The sequence below is a fragment of the Pelodiscus sinensis genome, chromosome 4 (assembly GCF_049634645.1).
Source record: "Pelodiscus sinensis isolate JC-2024 chromosome 4, ASM4963464v1, whole genome shotgun sequence".
Lineage (NCBI taxonomy): Eukaryota > Metazoa > Chordata > Testudines > Trionychidae > Pelodiscus > Pelodiscus sinensis.
In genome coordinates, this window is record NC_134714.1 from 62,331,932 (window position 1) to 62,350,323 (window position 18,392).

At 46.0% G+C, this 18,392-nt stretch overlaps 1 protein-coding gene across 5 annotated transcripts in view; it reads left to right on the top strand.

The window, feature by feature from the left end:
• Positions 1 to 18,392, top strand: part of PAK6 (p21 (RAC1) activated kinase 6) — a 50,456-nt gene that overhangs the window by 16,451 nt on the left and 15,613 nt on the right. For 2 of the 5 annotated variants that reach the window (XM_006128651.4, XM_006128650.4), the window contains exon 3: positions 10,540 to 10,748. In XM_006128651.4, the coding sequence (XP_006128713.1) occupies positions 10,545 to 10,748 (204 nt within the window). In that variant the 5' untranslated portion in view covers positions 10,540 to 10,544. Of the gene's footprint in view, positions 1 to 1,521; positions 1,673 to 7,659; positions 7,741 to 9,415; positions 9,463 to 10,539; positions 10,749 to 18,392 lie in introns of those variants that run through there. The other 3 variants (XM_075927085.1, XM_075927086.1, XM_075927083.1) reach the window with 3 other exon arrangements.

The window sequence follows — 18,392 nt, forward strand, 5'->3', positions numbered from 1 at the left end:
TATCAAAAAGCAAAGTTATTAGTTAAGCCAGCAGGCATGCAATTACTACTTACCCAAATGCAACTATCAAATGTGTGTTGATGGGTAATCAGTCCATTGACAACACAGTGAAGTACAGCCTTATAGTCCTGGAACCTAACAGTAGTACCCTTTGGATGTTAATTGGAGCTTTCCTTTGCAATTAGCAAAACTACTCCTTTTATACTGTATTATAATATTAATTAACATTAAACTCCTTTACCATAATTATCTTTCTCCCACCTTCTGATTGGCTCTTTACAATGTATGTTATTTAAATTAACAACTGCACCAATGTCCTTCACATTCTAGCAATATAGATAACATTTTAATAAACCATTCACAGTTTTCATAAACACTTATTTAAAAGGTTGCTTAGACCAGATATATATTCAAAACATAATGATTACAGAACTCTGGGTCATGTCCTTGCTAACTCTTATTTTCCCATGTCACTATGTCTCTAACTTGCCTTTTGCCTTTTTTTCATACTAGTAGCAATTTCAATTTCCCATACTCCTTTACCCATAGGTTTTTGACCCAAGTTAGTGTAACTTCTATTTATTTATTAATCCAAACTATCCTATAGGCTACAGTGAAAACGAGCTGTAATAGAGTGGGGAATCAGGCCGTGACTATTTAATATAGTTCTTAATTTTACGTTACTACCAGTATGGTATCTAAAGGACACACGTAGGTTCCTGCGAAGTAACATGCTGTGTTGCTGCAACACTGCTGTGTTAACCCTTGATCAAGGCTGGCAGAATCATCCTATCCATAGGATGGTTTGGAGCAGACATTCTAGGCACCACACTTTGCGGGTCGCACAGCGGCTGCCTCAACTGTCCTATGCATGGGGACCAGAGTGGCCCAGGAGATTACCAGCTGCCGTGGCTCGAATGCGGCTGGCTCGAATATAGGCAGTGAGGCAGAGCAAAGCAAGCTGCTGGGTTGCTCTGGCTCTCACTGCAGTGGTGAGTGTGTGGGGGGGAGGGGGCAATCCCTGCTGCTGCTGCACCACACCAAACCCCCCAGTAATCCCACAGCTCATGTTGTTCAGGCAAGGGAGTAGAACAGTAGGGTTTGTGGGAAGGAATGATGTTGAGGGCAGGAGTGGAGCAGAGCCAGTGTGGGGATGTGGGCGGGGGATGGGGCTTCTGGAAGGGGGATTGCCTTGGGTCCTGTGCCTGGGACACTGGGGGAAGTTGCCCTGGACACTGTGCCTGGGGCACTGGGAGGGGTTGCACCCTCCTAGGGATGGCCTTGAGAACTGATACTACTTTTGTGTTTAGATTGATTGGCTTGGTCTTATATAAGAGACAAACATTAACACAGCTGGTGAAAATAAAAATCAGGCTCTTTTCTTCTAACCCTGTTCCCCTCACAACCCATTATTAGAAATATTTCTTAGCCCTATGTAGGATGCAGCTATATATGATGCTGTTGCCCTTACAAATCAGAGGCTCCTCCCATTCCCATCCCTTCTACACTCTGAGAACTAGATGACAAAATAACTGACACCTGAGAGGAGGTGTGGTCTGATGTGATGTTACTTAATTGTGGCTGCAGGATCAATGTAGCACAGTGGCTGCTGCAAATGGCTGGGGGGCAGTGAGGGACTCAGTTCATATAATGACTCACTATGTGATTTGGGGTAAGTCACTTCACAGTTCTGTGCCTCAGTTTCTCCATCTGTCAAATGGGGATCATACAAGTGACCAAACTCATGGGTGGGTGGCATGTTTAGTGTTTTTGTAAATCATTTTGAGATACTCAGCTGCGTGAGTACAAAGCCATTATTATTACCTCTATTCTGACAAGCAGGGAATCAACTTGTCTTTATTATTGTCTGGAAGATGCTGTCACTGTCTCTATGTCCTTGCTAGCCTTGCTGCTGGGGTCATCATGATCAGGTGACATGTTCCTGCCACCATCCACCTCAGCACATTTCAACCACATTGCTAAGGCAAAAATACTGTGGCCTGAGTTTTCATTGCTCTGCATCTAGTATAGGCACTTACTTCTGGGCACAGTGAGTGTAAAATGCCCCCATTTTGATTAGGCAGAATTTCACTCACTTTGCACAGATGGATGGTGTTGCCAAGTGCAGAACAATAAGGAATCAGGGTCTGGGCTCTCCCTGTCCTTATATACTGAGTCCCAAGGAAGGGCAAGCTAAGCAAATGTCTCCACAGTGTCTTGACTTAATGAAGGGTCTATTATGGTGGAGAGTGGAGAATATGTGGAAAAACATGTTTTGTAAAAGTCCATCTACATTTTTGATGCACCTTAGGGAAGCTATAGGTGATCAGTGTGGTGCCTGGAGCATCCACCTGTGAATGGCATGGGGCAGTGAATATACAGAAGTGTCCATCTGCAAGGAGAGGCAAGTGTGAGTGGAGAGAGAGGTGGATGGAAGGTGCCTTTCTTTCAGGAGAGCTAGCTGAGAGTCCTATGAATTGATCTCTGGGTCTGAGTCAGGGAAAAGCAGTGCTGCTGTTGATCTGTGTTGGTATTTGCCTCTGTATCAGCAGCATGGGGGCGAGAGAGGGGGCAGCTCCTCAGGGGCCTGTGAGCACTAAATCCAGAACACAATGTGTGCTGCTGCCTATGATACAGAGGCAGCAGCATGTGGGGAGAGGCAGTTGGCTCTGCAGGAGCTGGTGCTTGAGGGGAGCTGGCTTAAAAGGGCTCCTGCGGGGCTGCCTCCCCCAGCATGTAAATTTTTCAGAGGTTACTTGTTTACAAAAAAAGAACTCCACTTCTTAACATCCCTACTACACAGTAATTTTTAGCCACATGAGCCTGAGCCCAAATGTCTACACAGTGATTTATACCCCTGCAGCCCAAGCTCTGCAAACCTGAGTCAGCTGACCAGTGTCAACATGAGTCTGTTATCCCCATGTAGATGCTGAGACTACTCTTCTAGGTCTGTAGCTAAAGAAGTGAACTGTGACTCAGGAGAGCAAAATTCAGTTCTTGGCTTTGCCACAGACCTCCTATGTGAATGTGAGCAAGTCACTTGATCTCTTTGTGTCTGGTCTGTACATGAGGATGATGGTAGTTCCTTTTCCCCCACCTTTTGTCAGTTGTCTCTATTTAGATTGTAAAATCTTCAGGGCAGAGATTTGGGGGGGGGGGAGAGGGCGCTCAGCACAACAGTGCCCTGATCGCAGATGGAACCTCTAAATGCTAATGTGAATAATAATATTGTGATAACAGATACAGCCTTATTATTTCATAAAGAAAGAAGCTGGTTTACATTTGGGCTATGATAGTATTAGATTCACACAGTACGAAAGCACCTTCCTTTAGAAGAGTGTTTATGTCATCAGGTGTGAATTTGACCCAGTTTGTCTAAAACCCACCATGGAGCACGACAATAAATACTGTTCACAGTAAGCTCAGGAAGACATATGTATTATGTTTTTGTTCTCAATGTTTGAGAAAAGAAAAGAAAAAAGCCAACAACTTAGTTTCATGGTCTTTTTCATCCTTTGGGTAAAAGCCATGCTTCAGTTGTTGGGAGTCTGCCTTTCTTTTCTCATCTGTCACAAAATAAACCCAGCAACATAACAAATAAGTCTCTTCTAATCTTATTTCTAATGGACTATTAATCTGTATGGCTGGGTATGTAGTCACACAGGATTTAGAGCATTACCTCAGTTTGCAGTCCTGTTAGGTTGCATGGCGCACCCATCTTCTCAGACATACAGTTTTAGTATCAGAAAAAATGAAGGACTTGAAATACTAAAAGTTAGAGGGCAGCAGCAAATATAATCTCTTCCTTTAGGGAAGCATCTAAAACAGCATTTCCAAAGCCCAGAGCCTCAAATAAAGGTGGGGAAAGGGCTCACAGCTGGACATAGCACTCTCTGATCACATTTCAAATATTGATTCATAGATAGGTAAGGTGGGAAGGGACCTTGAGAGGAAATCAAGTCTGGTCTTCTGCCATTAGCTCCCACCTTTTTTGCCTCCAGCCACTCTTTACACTCTCTCTCTCTCTCTCTCTCTGTGTGTACACATAGGTACACACACACAATAACATAGTTATAGCTGCATTGTACACGTGCCCTATATACCACTGCAATACAATTATATCAGGGAAGCTGATGAAATAACAAAGCCCAAGAAAAAAATTGCTGTAGTGTTCGAGATACTGTGTGATAAAAAAGACTATTCCTACTACCATTTACATCCTTTTTCTTCATCACACTGATCATTTTCTATTCCCCTTTCTGTCTCACGGTCACTCCTATCTCCTTTTCTATCTCTGATTTCCTTCCCTTCTTCCAAGCTAATTTCCCTTCCTAGAATGCTTCTTTCTCCTTACCCTTCCTTTCCAGTTGATCCCTCCTACTGCTCTGATTCTGCCCTCTATTTTTTTTTCCTTGCTTGCTAGCAGATGTGACAGCTTTTGGAATTATATTATCTATGAAAAGCTATATCTGGAGTTAAAAAAATCTGACGTGATTTCCCAGGCATCAGAAAAGGATCACTGAGAGAATTTAAATCTCCAGCTGCTTTTGTCTCAGGGTAGTGACTTTTATTATTTATATTTATGACAGTTCTTACAGTACGGCTATCAGCAGCGAATGAAAAGACTAGGGTCTAGTATGTTACTATATATCAGTGACATGATATGCATGACAGATTAAGGGGATGTAGTCTAATCGTATAAGACTAAAGTGTCGGCTTTGTGTCTAGTTACAAAATCTAAAACTTATATGATAAAAATATTTTTATTAATTTGTTTTGGATAACAAAGGGTATGTTTATTTTTTTCTTATTTAAACAGTCTGCAGCCATGTTGGAAATTCAAATATTATAGCCCATGCAGGAGAGAACCACAAGTGTAATTGACCACTCTCATTTTACTATCCACGCTGAATGAAATGCAAAACCTAAAGGATTATTAAAGCTGATATCTATATTTTTAGTATATGATTTTTTTTATCCTGGCAGTGTCTCTTTAAACTGCAACCACCTGTCCAATATCAGACAGTATTTATAATCAAAGCAATGCAAAGCAAATATCAATGGAAACCCTGTAGAACACACATGTGTACAGGGTTGGATGCATTTTATCATTATAATACTCACACTACTAGCCAAAAAGACACACAGGCCAATTTTTCAGCCAGCTATTGTAAGTGTGACCCTGAACTTAATGGATACATGTGTCTGCATATGTGAACCATACTCTTGTGTATAAAGATGGGGTAAGTGCTTTCTAAATGGTGATGTGCAGGTGCAATTAGCTGATACGAATACACCAATGTTTTGTTTATGTGCCTGCAAAGTATACACTGGGGCAAATATACTTTTACAAAACAACTGGCCCCAAATGGAAAAGTGGACTTTTTAACTCAGTAATTCACACACAAATCCAATCACAAAGGGATACTAATAATTATTATTATGAAGATTTACTTTTACAGCACCCCAAAGTGTGCTAGGGCTTTACAAACCAAATAGAAAGTCATGGTCCCTGCCCTGTAGATCTTACAGTATAATTATGGATGGGATGAAATGAGGGAGGGTACAAAGAATAAGGACCGAGTAGAATGAGGAAGAACAAGGTTTAAAACAATAAGATTACTCAATTTAGGAATGCTTCCCTCTTATGGCTCAATAAAGAGGTTTTAATTAATAATTATTGACACACTTCTTGTCCCAGCAGAGAGTTGAGATTTACAGCACTTTGCCCAGTGCTTCCCATTGCCAGATGCTATGGAGCCTCTCGCCCCACTTGTCCTTTGAACAGTGCCAAAATGATTAGCTGCAGGTCACTTCCTTTTCCATGGAAATCTTCTGCAGTTCTTTTCCTCCAGGAAGTGCCTCCACAATGATTTCTCATTATTATCTGAATTGCAGTAGCATTTAGGAGTCTCCAGTCCTGGACCAGGATCCCATCGTGCTGGGCTCTGCACAGCTAAGAACAAAGACCATCATTGTCCCAGTGAACCCACTATTAGAACTTATGTGCCTGGGTGCCACTGGAACAATCACCAAAGCAACAGAAGGCAGGGGCAGTGCCCCTCTGTGGCAGAAGTGTCACGCTGTCCCCTGTGTTTGTTTCTCTAAATGGGTTTTATTTGTCTGGCCTTTCTCTATGTTGTTTCTCAGTTCTTCAGATGGAATAGCAAGTTCTGGGGTCTCTTGAGGGCATTTTGATGCAGCACAGTAATGCTGTGTTGCACTTGAAAAGTCCATATAGATGCCCTGCTGTGATAGACAATATGTGGCCCAAATCCCTCCCTACTGTTTCAAGAGAACTTAGCATGGTACAGGTTGTACTTTTGAGATTCTCTGGTCTGGCCCACGGATGTTCCTGGACAGAGAGCCCAGGGACAGGGAGGTCTAACGGTGTGGCTGGGAGCCTGTCCGGGGGACCAGCAACATGACTGGGGGGCCAGCAGCATGGCTGGGAGCCCCACAGCAAAGACAGGAACCTCACAGGGCTGGCAGCAGTGTAGCCAGAGGTGGCTGGGGAGCTCGAGTCTCAGCGAGCCCTGGTTAGGTCAGCAGCAGTGGGGCTGGTGGCCACCAGGGAGTTCCAGCCCCAGGGAGCCCTGGCTGGGCCAAAAGCATCAGGCCTGGCAGCAACCGGGGAGTCCTGGCCCCAGGGAACCCCAGCCAGGCTGGCAGGAGTGGGACCAGCAGTAGCCGGGGAGTCCCAACTGGGCTGGCAGCAGCAGAGCTGGGAGTGGCTAGTAAGTTCTGGCCCTGGGAAGTCTCAGCTGAGCCAGTGGCAGGGGGACCATGGCCAGAGTCTGAACCTGGCAGCGGGGCCAGAAGACCTTCCCTGGTCCAGCAAATTTCCTTGCTTGGGATCAGTCAGATCCTAATGGGGGCTGGACCAAGGGAGGTCCAACCTGTAATAAAGTTAAGCATATGCATACATGTTTGCAGGGGGGAGAACACACAGGGCCTGGCAAAGCCTTGGTACTCCTCGGCGGCTGGGGGAGTGAGGAGGGAAAGCTGGAGCAGCCTCGGTCCTTTCCAGTGGCTGGAAGCGGTGGAGGAGAGCCAAGGCTGGTGCGGGGGAATGGATAGTGGGTAGAGGCCTTGGCTCTGCAAAATAGCTGGGGGGAGGGGGAAGAGAACAGGTGCTAGCACAACCTCTGCCCAGTGCCTGAGAGGGAAGGGGCAGGACAGGGCTGCCATGTCTTGGCCTGGCCCTCCCCGGCAGCTGGTGGGAGACCTGGGGCTGCCTAGTGTAGCGAGCAGAGGGTGCAGCCCCCTAGTTAAGGTTTAAAATGAACAAGAGAAGTAGATAAAGAAAATTCTACATATGCAACATAATCAACTTCTGGGAATAACTTTAACTTGCAGGACTGTCTTTCTTTTGAGTGCTTAATTTTTCCAGCTTTACATAGCATTAGCACTGTTTTTCCTTTCAGTTCCAAAAAATTAAGAAGTTATAAAACTAAATAGATCTCAAGTTCTTTGGCTTTGGAAATGTGCATCAGTGTCTAGAACCATGCATAAGAATGAAGAAGTCACAGTGTTCCTCTCCTGAGTCACCCTATCCTCAGGTGTTAGTACCTTGAATAAATGAACAGAATAATTACTTCTGAGTCATGCTTGTTAGCTCTAAATGGGATACAAGAGTGACTGGTATGTCTTTCTGAGGGAAAAAGACAGAGAATCACAGAGGAAGTCCTGAAGGAAACCCTAAGGACAGTGAAGCCTGGGGAGAAAGTTTTGGCTCAGGTTTGTGTTTTGGTGTGTAATTTTGTGGAGGAGCTCAGCAGAAACTTTACCCATTTACTATTTGTTCATGAGGGTGTATAATGTGTGCTAGGCCTTTTCTAGACATCCAAGAACTCACAATTTAAGGACAGATAGACAAAGTAAGCAGCCATTACAGGAAGGGAGACAAACAGGGATTTTCTTCAGTGGAGATTATACATTGTTTAAACTAAAGCTGCTCATTTTATGCTACAGAGCTTTAGCACTGAGCCTGTACTGAAACATTTTACCTAATTGAGCTATCTAAAATACTGAACTGTGCTGAATGTGCTGGGATGTTGCACCTCTATTTTTTTTTATAGAAATTTGAGTATGAATATGCCTAATTCAACATCCTTTATGCAAAATGTGGCATGTGATTTATCATTGGAGATCTTGTAATCCCCTAAATGTGTATAATCTATTTGTGTGCATGTCATTCCTGTATTTGAAGTTAGAAATCCAAAGTATGAACCTGTTCATATATCTAAATATGCAAATGAAAGTCATTAGTGGTACTCAAGATTCATAAATAGTCTTGTTCTTGTACGCTGGGATTATGGTTGGCTTTGCCAAGACATGTCACCAGGTCACCTGTTGCTGGAACCCATTTTGGATGTGGTATTTTTCCATGGAAGGGTAAAAGGGTTGAAACTGAACACAAAGGATTCCCACCATAGGCAAAATATATTTATAGGCAGGGAACCAAACAATAAAAGAGTTGGCTGTTGCTAGACACAGAGAGAACCTCTACTTACCACCCAGATGATAGCTAGAAACATCTAAGACTGAACAGGGAGACAAGTATCAGAGGGGTAGCCGTGTTAGTCTGAATCTGCAAAAGCGACGAGGAGTCCTGTGGCACCTTATAGACTAACTGAAGTGTAGGAGCATAAGCTTTCGTGGGCAAAGACCCACTTCGTCAGATGCATGTAGTGGAAATTTCCACTACATGCATCTGACGAAGTGGGTCTTTGCCCACGAAAGCTTATGCTCCTACACTTCAGTTAGTCTATAAGGTGCCACAGGACTCCTCGTCACTTGAACAGGGAGAAGGATTGAGCCCTAGCAAGAAGGCTGCCTAGCTTATGAGAAAAGATAATTAAAACTAATATTAGGGTAAGAAATAGCATGCAAGAAGTGTCTTAGAGTATTAAGCTTAGCTGGCCTGTTTTGTTTCCTTTATCTTAGTACAGTAAAACCTGTGTTAACCAGAACACTCTAATCCCCGAGCGTGCCGGATATCTCAGGGTCCCATCAACCTAGGAAAAACTGATGGACAATAATAGTAAAACTCAAGTTTTTAATATTGGTAGTTTCGTAGTGTGAGGCAGTTGGTCTCACATTTCTATTTTGAGTTAAAGACGATTCGTACTTCTTAAATAAAAATTTAAGCCAATTATGGTAAACCAAACCAGGCCTGTGCTCCTGAAGATGTGACAGTATTGTGGCTGGGGACAATGCCAGTTAAAGTGTTCTGGTTAGAGTGCTGGATAACAAAGGTTTCACTGTAACTTATTTTGATCTGCATCATTTACAACAACTTACATCCTGCTTTTTATGCTTAACATCACTTTTGTTTATTATTAAACCCAGTGTAAATCACTGTTATCCTGCGTACACTAAAGATATACATCTCTCTCTTTCATTGATAAAGGGAGTGAACACCTTATAAAAGTTTCATACAGAGCAAGCTTGTAACAGGTAAGACAGATTTATGTGGGGTCCTGGTCCCACTGTGGCTGTACACCTGGGTGCTGTGTCAAGTCCCTGTGCTTGAGCCTTTGGTTCAGGCTTATATCAACTTTAAGTTACCTGCAGATAAAAATTTAGTCTCAGCCTACATTGCTTACAATGTCCAAAACAATTCTTTTTGGCTTTTTCTGCTCTAGGAAGATGAGGCCCCATTACTTACCACCTCTACAGCACTCTTGGTGTTAGCCGTGATGGCAGCTATAGTTGGGCTTAGGCTCTTTTTTTTTCTCCTGTTCTCTAAACTTACTCCAAATAGGTGTTTTTATGACTTCTCCTTGAAGTCTATCTGCATTCTTCTTCGTTACTCCCAACAGGGTAGCTGCACCAGTGGTGATGTATGGATCCTAGTGTAAGATTAGTTATTTAAGCTAAGACCAAAACTCAGACTTGTAGGTGCCAACTTCTCATTTTGCCAGTGGGAGCTCCAGGCCCTGCCTCCACTCCATCCTTTCCCCTAATCCTCCATCCCACCTCTGCTCTACCCCTGATGTGCCTCCTCCCTACCTCTTCACTCTAGGGCAACCCATCCCTGCTCATTCCCCTTCCCTCCTTCCCCCCTGAGATTGAACACACTGAATCAGCTGTTCATGGTGCTCTGGAAGCAGTGGTAGGAAGGGGGCAGAGTAGGCAAGCACGGGGCTGTCAGCTTGTGCGAGGATCACGCGGAAGGAACTTGGCACTGGTGGGTGCTCTGCACCCACTAATTTTTCAGTGTGGGTGCTCCGGTCCCAGAGCACCCAGAGTCAGCACCTATTCTCAGGCTAAAAGAATGTGTCTAAGCAATGGAAAAAGAGGGTTTAGATTGGAAATTATAACTCCTCTATAACTGTAGCTAGGTTGCCAACCCTCCAAGGTTGTCCTGGAGCTTTTAGGAAATAAAGATACATCATGAAGTGAAACCTCTAGGAATATGTCCAACCAAAATTAGCAACCCTAATTGTAGCAGGTGCTACCTACATACTCCAGCAACTATTGAGAAGACCATAGACATGACTAGATCTAATGCTTTTGATCTCTGTATTTAAGGCATCATGTTCCGCAAAAAGAAGAAGAAACGTCCTGAGATCTCTGCTCCACAGAACTTCCAGCATCGGGTCCACACCTCATTTGATCCAAAGGAGGGTAAATTCATTGGCCTGCCCCCTCAATGGCAGAACATTCTAGACACTCTGAAACGTCCAAAGCCAGTTGTAGACCCTTCAAGAATTACCAAGATGCAGCTTCAACCTATGAAGGTGAGAGAGGAAAGTTATTCCATACCATTCTGTCAAATGCAATGCCGCCCAAGAGAAGCAACACCTCCCATGTTCCTCAGAATAAAAATGTACTATTGATGTTACAGGGTGATTGCTAAAATGTCCAGGGAAGGTCAAGGTGTAGGTTTTGACCAACTATCTTTTGTGAAGGCAGAGTAAAATCTCTCTTGTTTTAAAAGAAAAACAGGGACAGTAGTAGGACCTCTGGGATAACCATAACAACTACACTACTACATTTAAACTAACCCAGAGATTCTCAGACTGGGGGGGGGGGGGCATAACCAGTGTTTCCGCTACATTTTTAATGTCCATGTGCAGGATGAATTTTGTAATGTGCACCAATACGGACATGTGTGACCCGTCGCTTCCATATTGGTGCACATCACAAAATTCGTTCTGCACATGGATGATCTGTGGTGGGGGTGGGGCTGAGGAGTTTGAAGTGTGGGAGGGGATTCATGGGGGGGGTGCGGAGGCCTCTAGTTGTGAGTCTGGGCTCTGTGGTGGGACTGGGGGATGAGGTGTTTGGGGTGCAGGAAGGGGCTCTAGGCTGGGGCTAAGGGGTTTGGAGTGTGGGGTCTGGGAGGGAACTAGAGTGCTAGAGTGGGCTCAAGCTGGGGTGCAGAGACTGGAGAATGTTAGAGCATGGGAGGAGGCTCGGGGTTGAGGTGCGGAGCACTTACCTGGGGTAGCTTCCTTTCATTTGTGGTTGAGAACAGGTGGCTCTGAGCTGCTCCATGCTCACCTATAGGCACCACCCCTCACAGCTCCCATTAGCCATGATTCCTAGCCAATGAGAGCTGCAGGGACAGAACTTCCAGGCGAGGGCACTGGTGCTTGCAGTGGCATGACTCAAGCAGGGGGGGAAGGAGGGGAGGAATGGCAGCGCACAAAGCCACCTCCCCCCACCAAAAAGGGCTGGCCCAGAACAAAGGGGGTTTTATGGGTTGCAACCTGGGGTCTTGGGCTGCAGTGCCTAAATCCCCTTTCTTAATCAGGTCTTGCTGCTGGGGCTGGAGGAGCATGTCTCTCCCCCAGCTGGGGCAGCTCACTGCTGCTGGCCCTGCTGCAGCTGGAGGAGAGGCATGCGGAGTGGCCGGGGAAGAGGAGGCTGTAGCCACTCCATGCATGGCATCCCTGAGCCCTTGTGCAATGCTTATTAGGCAGCTGTACAGCCATTGTGACTGTGCAGCTTAGATGGATCTGTGGTCATGACCCCAGGGGGTTGCAAGGTTATTCTGTGGGGATTTCAGGCTCCCAGCCCTGCACATGGCAGGTCTCTGGCTCCAAAGAAAGAGTGACAAAACAGAAGTTCAACCATGGTGCCATTTTCCCTAAGGCCATTCCTGGGACTGAGAAAACATTAAGGGGCTTGATAGGGCTGTAAGCGACTAGTCAACAAGCAAATGCTTATCAGATAGTTGAGTAGGGATTTGACTAGTCACTTCTCCCCCCTTGCTGCTTCTATGAGGCTTCCTAGTCCGAACTACCGTTACTCCTCATTTCACAAGGAGTAACGGTAGTTCGGACTAGGAAACCTAGTCCGAACTACCTAGTCCGTGCCGCGTGTAGCCGCGCGGCACGGAGTCCACACTAGCGGACATTTAAAAATGGCGGCGCCCGGCTTTATGCAAATGAAGCCCGGGAAATTCAAATCCTGGGCTTCATTTGCAACTCTGGTTGCCTACATTACCACCATAGTTCGAACTAGGGTGGTAGTTTAGACATACCCTTAGAGAGAGGAAGTGGGGGGTGGGAGGGGAGGGAGCAGGAGCCGTTTCCCCCAGCACCATCTTTGTGAAGGGTAGGGGAGGCAGAGGCACAGTGAGGAAACGGCGTAAATGGGGTCTGCTTCAGTCCTCGCTCATAATGGTTCCTACCTTGGGTGCTTCTGCTTTTGAAATGTACAAGAGCCCTACAGGGCTCAAAAGCAGAAATGCCAAAAGGAGCATGGGGCAAGCAGGCCCTGTGCTCTCTGCGGGCCCTCCTTGTTCACAGAAGTAGCTAGTGGGGGGACAGGAACTGGTGCTGGGGGGACCTCACTTAAAAGCTGGTTCACCCCAGCACCATCTCCGGGGCGCTGCCTACCACCCCTCTCCTGCTGGGGGGACGGGGGACGCTGCTGTGAAGCAGCCCCTGTCCACAGGGGCCTCCCTGCAGACAGGGGCTTTTGCCGCCAACCAACCCTGTTTGCGGCAGTCAGGGCTGGCCGTAGGCAGCAGCCCCTGTCTGCAGCCAGCCCTGGCTGCCATGAATAGGGGCTGCTGGACTCAGCGCGAACCGGGACTGAATGGTCCCGGCTTGTGCAGATTGTTGCGCCTGTGCATTTTAAATGTAGTAAAAGCCCAGTGGCTCTTACTGCATTTAAAATACAGAGCTGCAGCACTGGCAGCTCTGGAGCTGGCATGAGCCAGGACTGCTCAGCCACGGCTTGAGTCGGCTCCCTGAGTTACTCTGCAAGCCATAGTGAGAGTAACGCTTATTGACTTGTCAATACATATTGAATCAATTAAACAATTAGCCAGATATTTGCATTTTTAACATCCTTAGGGCTTGATTGTTCAGAGCTGAAGAGCTTCCTTAAACTGCAGATCAGTCTGAACACTAAGATCGGCCATAAAAAGTAATTTATAATTTGACACATAAGAACAGCCATACTGGGTCAGACCATGGCTGTGTCTACACTGGCATGAATTTCTGGAACTGCTTAAAACGGAATACTACTCCGTTTTCAGTTTTTCTGGAAAAGGAGTGTCTACATTGGCAGGCTGCTTTTCCAGAAAAGCCCTTTTTCCGGAAAAGCGTCTGTGACCAATGTAGACGCGCTTTTCTGGAAAAGAGCCCCGATCGCCATTTTCGCGATCGGGGCTTTTTTCCAGAAAAGACTACTGGGCTGTCTACACTGGCCCTTTTCCGGAACAGTGTTCCGGAATAAGGACTTATGCCCGAGCGGGAGCAGAATAGTTTTTCCAGAATAGCGGCTGATTTTGTACAGTAGAGCATCGTTGCTTTTCCGGAAATTCAAGGGCCAGTGTAGACAGCTCGCAGCTTATTCCGGAAAAGCGGCTGATTATGGACCCCATAAGTCCATCTAGCCCAGTATCCTGTCTTCTGAAAAAGTGGACAATGTCAGATGCCACAGAGGGAGTGAACAGAAACAGGTAATCATCAAATGATCCCTCTCCTGTCATCCATTTCCAGCCTCTGACAAAGAGGCTAGGGACACCATTCCTACCCATTTTGGCTAATAAGTATTGATGGATTTAACCTCCAAGAATTTATCTAGTTCCTTTTTGAACCTTGTTAAAGTCTTGTCTTCACAACCTCCTCTGGCAAGGAGTTCCACAGGTTGACTATGTCATGCATGAAGAAAAACTTCCTTTTGTTTGTTTTAAACCTGCTACCCACCAATGTCATCTGGTGACCCCTATTTCTTATGTTATGGGAACAAGGAAATAACTTTTCCTAATTCACTTTCTCTATACCTGTCATGATTTTTAGTCCTCTATCATATCCCCCCTTAGTCTCCTCTTTTCTAAAATGAAAATCCCAGTGTTTTTAATCTCACAAGGGCAAGGGTGGTGCTGGGGAATCTTGTGGAGGCTATAGCTACTGCAAAATTTGCCTTAGCCTGAACATAGCCACCTCTCCTAGTATTGAGGACACACGTTCCTCAAAAGTAAGGGTGGCACAATATGGCATTGCCAGCCTTATTTCTGCAGTTCTACACTGCAGATAGTGGTACCACTGCCTTCAGAGTTGGGTTCCCAGCCAGCAGCTGCTACTCTCAGGCAACACAGCTCTGAAAGTAGCGCATTAATAAGGGTGGTGATAAGGCACTAAGTCTGCTGTGAACGGTGATATTGATAGGTTCTTTGCATACCTTTCCAGTATTGAATAGTAACTATTTAAAAATAACACAGTAAAGGTGTTTATCTTAATTTAAAAGCTATAAAAAAGTAACTATTAAAAACAATTAGGGAGCTGCGCCCCCTGCTTGCTATGCTTGCCAACCCCCATCTCTCTGGGAGTAGCTGTCTGGCCGGGGGGAGGGTGCAGGAGTGGGCTGGGGGTGCGGCATCTCAGTGGAGGGGGAAAGTGAGGGGGCTATAGGTGTGGGGTCTCAGCTTGGGGAGGTATGAGTGAGTGGGCTGAGGGTGCAGCATCTCAGCAGAATGGCAAGGTGTGGGCTGGGGGTGCAGGTTCTCGGTCATGGAGGTGTGTGAGAGGGCTAGGGGTGTGGGGAGGAGGGAGGCCACATAGCTCATGGCTTCCACCTTCCTGGAGCACCAGAGAGCAGGGAAGGCTGCATGGCTCCCACCTCCCCGGAATACCAGGGAGAAGTGAAGGGGGAGGCTGTGTGGCTGGGGGTGGAGGCAGGCAGTGGGACACAGAGTGATGTGATGATGTAACTGTCATCCCACAGGAAAATATTTTTATATATAGAGAGATTATATTAGTACATTTCAATCTAAGTAAGTAGGTGGGTAGGTTAGCTTTAGCGATTTGCAAAATATGACAGCTTTAATTCATCACTGATTTGTCATTCTATAACAATTTCTTGGCATAAGTCCAACAGTGACTATATTAAAATCCAGCCATCAGATCAGTTTTAAATCCCCAAATTCAACAATTTGATGATATACTGCATGCATCTGCTGGTATTTAGGGCAAACTTCTTTGGTCTGAATGAGATGTATACAGGATTCCGACATTAGCCCAGAAGTTTAAAAAAAAAATCTAAACCTCTTCCTACCACGCAGCTGTTGATAAAATAACTCATCTGCATGCGTTAACTCATCTGTGTGCTTTAGTTTAACCAACACTAATCTGTCGCAAGCCACAGGGAAGTGGAGCACATAGGAGTGGAAGATACGGGGGAAGGGTGTGGACTCTGATTCTGTCATTACTATCAGAGTTAAGGAAACCCAACACAAGAAAAGACATGCAAAAGCAAAAAATGGGGCGGGGAAGATTTGTCCTTAGCACCTATGTCTGGACACAGTGCTGGGCACTGAGATGAGACAAGGAAGAAGAGGAAACCATGTTAGTTTATTCTCCACTCCTGGATAATTGAAGGGAGGAAGTCAAGTCTCATTATACCATCCACTCAGCCCCATACATTCCCTGCAGGTGCCCCTACCAGTCAGCCACCCAGAGCTACATGCCCTGTTCTCATTCAAGTCAGGGTCCCCTCAAAGCCCCCACTGTCAAGTTCCCCCAACCTGTGTCCCCCTGCTCCCCAGCACCTCATGGCTAATACCTCATGGCTAATTCCCCATCTCCGCCCCTCAAAGCCAGATTCTCTGAGCCAGGTCCCTCCTCCCCTCTCTTGACAGCTGGGTGTCCCCAGCTAGGCCCCGCTCCCTAGCTATGACCTGCTTAGCTGCTCCTGAGGCAGGGTTAGGCTGGGTGCACTGCTCCTGACTCCTTCACGCTCCAGTGGGTCTGCAGCCCGGATGCTGTGTGTTGGGCCAGACCACACAGGACGCACCAGGGAGGGGGGAGGCTGCGCAGCTCCCACCTGCCTGGAGCACCAGAGAGGGGTGAAGGAGGAGGTTGCGTGGCAGAGTTCAGGTGGCAGGACACAGTGTGACATGATGACATCACCTTGTCATTCTACACGAAAACATTTTCATTTAGAAAGAACTAACAGTAGGGCTTTACATTTAGCATTTTAAAGTGTTAAATATAAAAAAAGTACTTTAATTTATAAGAGTGGGTCACACTCAGAGGCTTGCTGTGTGAAAAGGGTCACCAATACAATAAGTTTGAGAACTGCTGAACAGCTCAGTCAACTATCCTTCAGTAAGAAATGGACCTTGGAGAGCTCCCAGCATATCCAGAGTACAAGGAATATGATCCTAGGTTTGGCCTAACCAATTAAGCACCTGTAAATCTGAAATAGGGCTTTGCTCTTTCATCCCTATCTTACTGCCCCATTTGCAAGAATGAGAGATGAGTCTGTGTTGCCTTTCTTGTGCTCCAGTCAGGAGGAGGAGGTGAGGTTACACTGACCACAGCTTAAGATGGTGGATTACTATTACCATTGCTATTATCCCAGCTTGCATTGCTGAGGTAAACTCGATCGTGGTTCTCAAACTTCATTACACCATGACCACCTTTGGACAACAAAAATTACAACATGATCCCAGAAGGCGGGACAGAAGCTTTAGCCTCTTTAGCCCCACTACCCCAGAGGGGGTGGGGCAGGAAACAAAGCCACATCCCAAGGGCTTCGGTCATAGGCAGGAAGCCAGTAACCCAAGTCCTTCTGCCCCTCGAGCTTCGGCCCCAAGTCCCAGCAAGTCTAATGCCAGCCCTGGCAACCACATTAACATTGGGAACAGTCTGGGAACCCTTGAACTGTATAAACAGACTGCTGAAGTTTAGGAGTAAACTAGAATAGACAAAAGGCTTACTCACCATACTGAATAGACTCCTGGGGCTGGGTTTCTGACCCTTTTCTCTTGGCTTTTTCCTTTTCATCTCCTTTGTGTGAAGGTGGTAGAACCGGTTTGCAGTCAATGTCCCAATCAAGATGTGATTGACAGAGCAGTTCAAACAGAAAGCAGAGCAAGTCATGCATGTATATAGATATGAAGATGTTGTCACCTCAGGAGTGAAAAGATGAACTTACCCAGGCCCAAGATACTGGACATACAATGAAATGAGTTTGAGTGGCCTCATCTCACCTCTAGTTGATAGGATCTTTCTCCCTGCACTTCCTTCCTTAACTCAGTGAGCCTGATTCTCAGCTGGTTCAAATCAATATTGCTCCAGTGAAGCTGTGTCAGTTTACACCAGCTGAAGATCTGGCCAGCTGTAATTAATTTAGCATGATTAGAGGAACCCCAGAGTTGAGAGAGAAAACAGATTACCACCCCTCACTCCACGGGAAGATTTCCTCATACAGACTGAGATTCACACAAGGGGAGGGAATGATATTATACTGCATCTTCTTGTGGAGAATAAATGGTTTGAGTGCATAGCTTTAGGCTTTTCAGTTCCAAAATAAACAAGATGGCTAAGTTGCTGTACAGCATATTAAATGTATAGGGCGTGGCACTCATACAGTATTGGTGACTGTTTGGATGGATGCCTTATCCTTCATCATTTGCCTAAAAGGCAGTTGTGAACTGCTGCAATCCTTTTGTTTCCAGTAGTGTGTTCACCATTTTTAATTGCAATGGCTTGGCAGAGAAGATGGGGGACCCAGAGATGGAACAGCATGAGGTTTACGAGAGAGGGTGAAGAAGCACTTGAAAAAAAAATTAGAAGTAGACGCAAACTAAGGCAGGATTTGAATGTGTATTCACAGGCTCCAGCTTCCAGATTTTCCAGGGGGTCCTCAGCCCATGCTCAGCTATAGGCCCCCCCTCATCCCTTCTGCCAGTATCCCACTCCACCTCTTCCCACGTATGCTCCACCTCTTCCTTGCCTCTTTCTGCCCTCTCCCCTGAGTAAGGATGTAATCAGTTAACTGGTTACTTGGTATCACCCTTACTAGTAACCAGTTAACCGGTATCCGGCTGATCCAGAGCAGCCCCCAGCCTGCAGTGTGGTGAGCTCAACCTCGCTGGGCCCACCAGACCGCACTATGGATGGGAAGTTGCTCCTGCC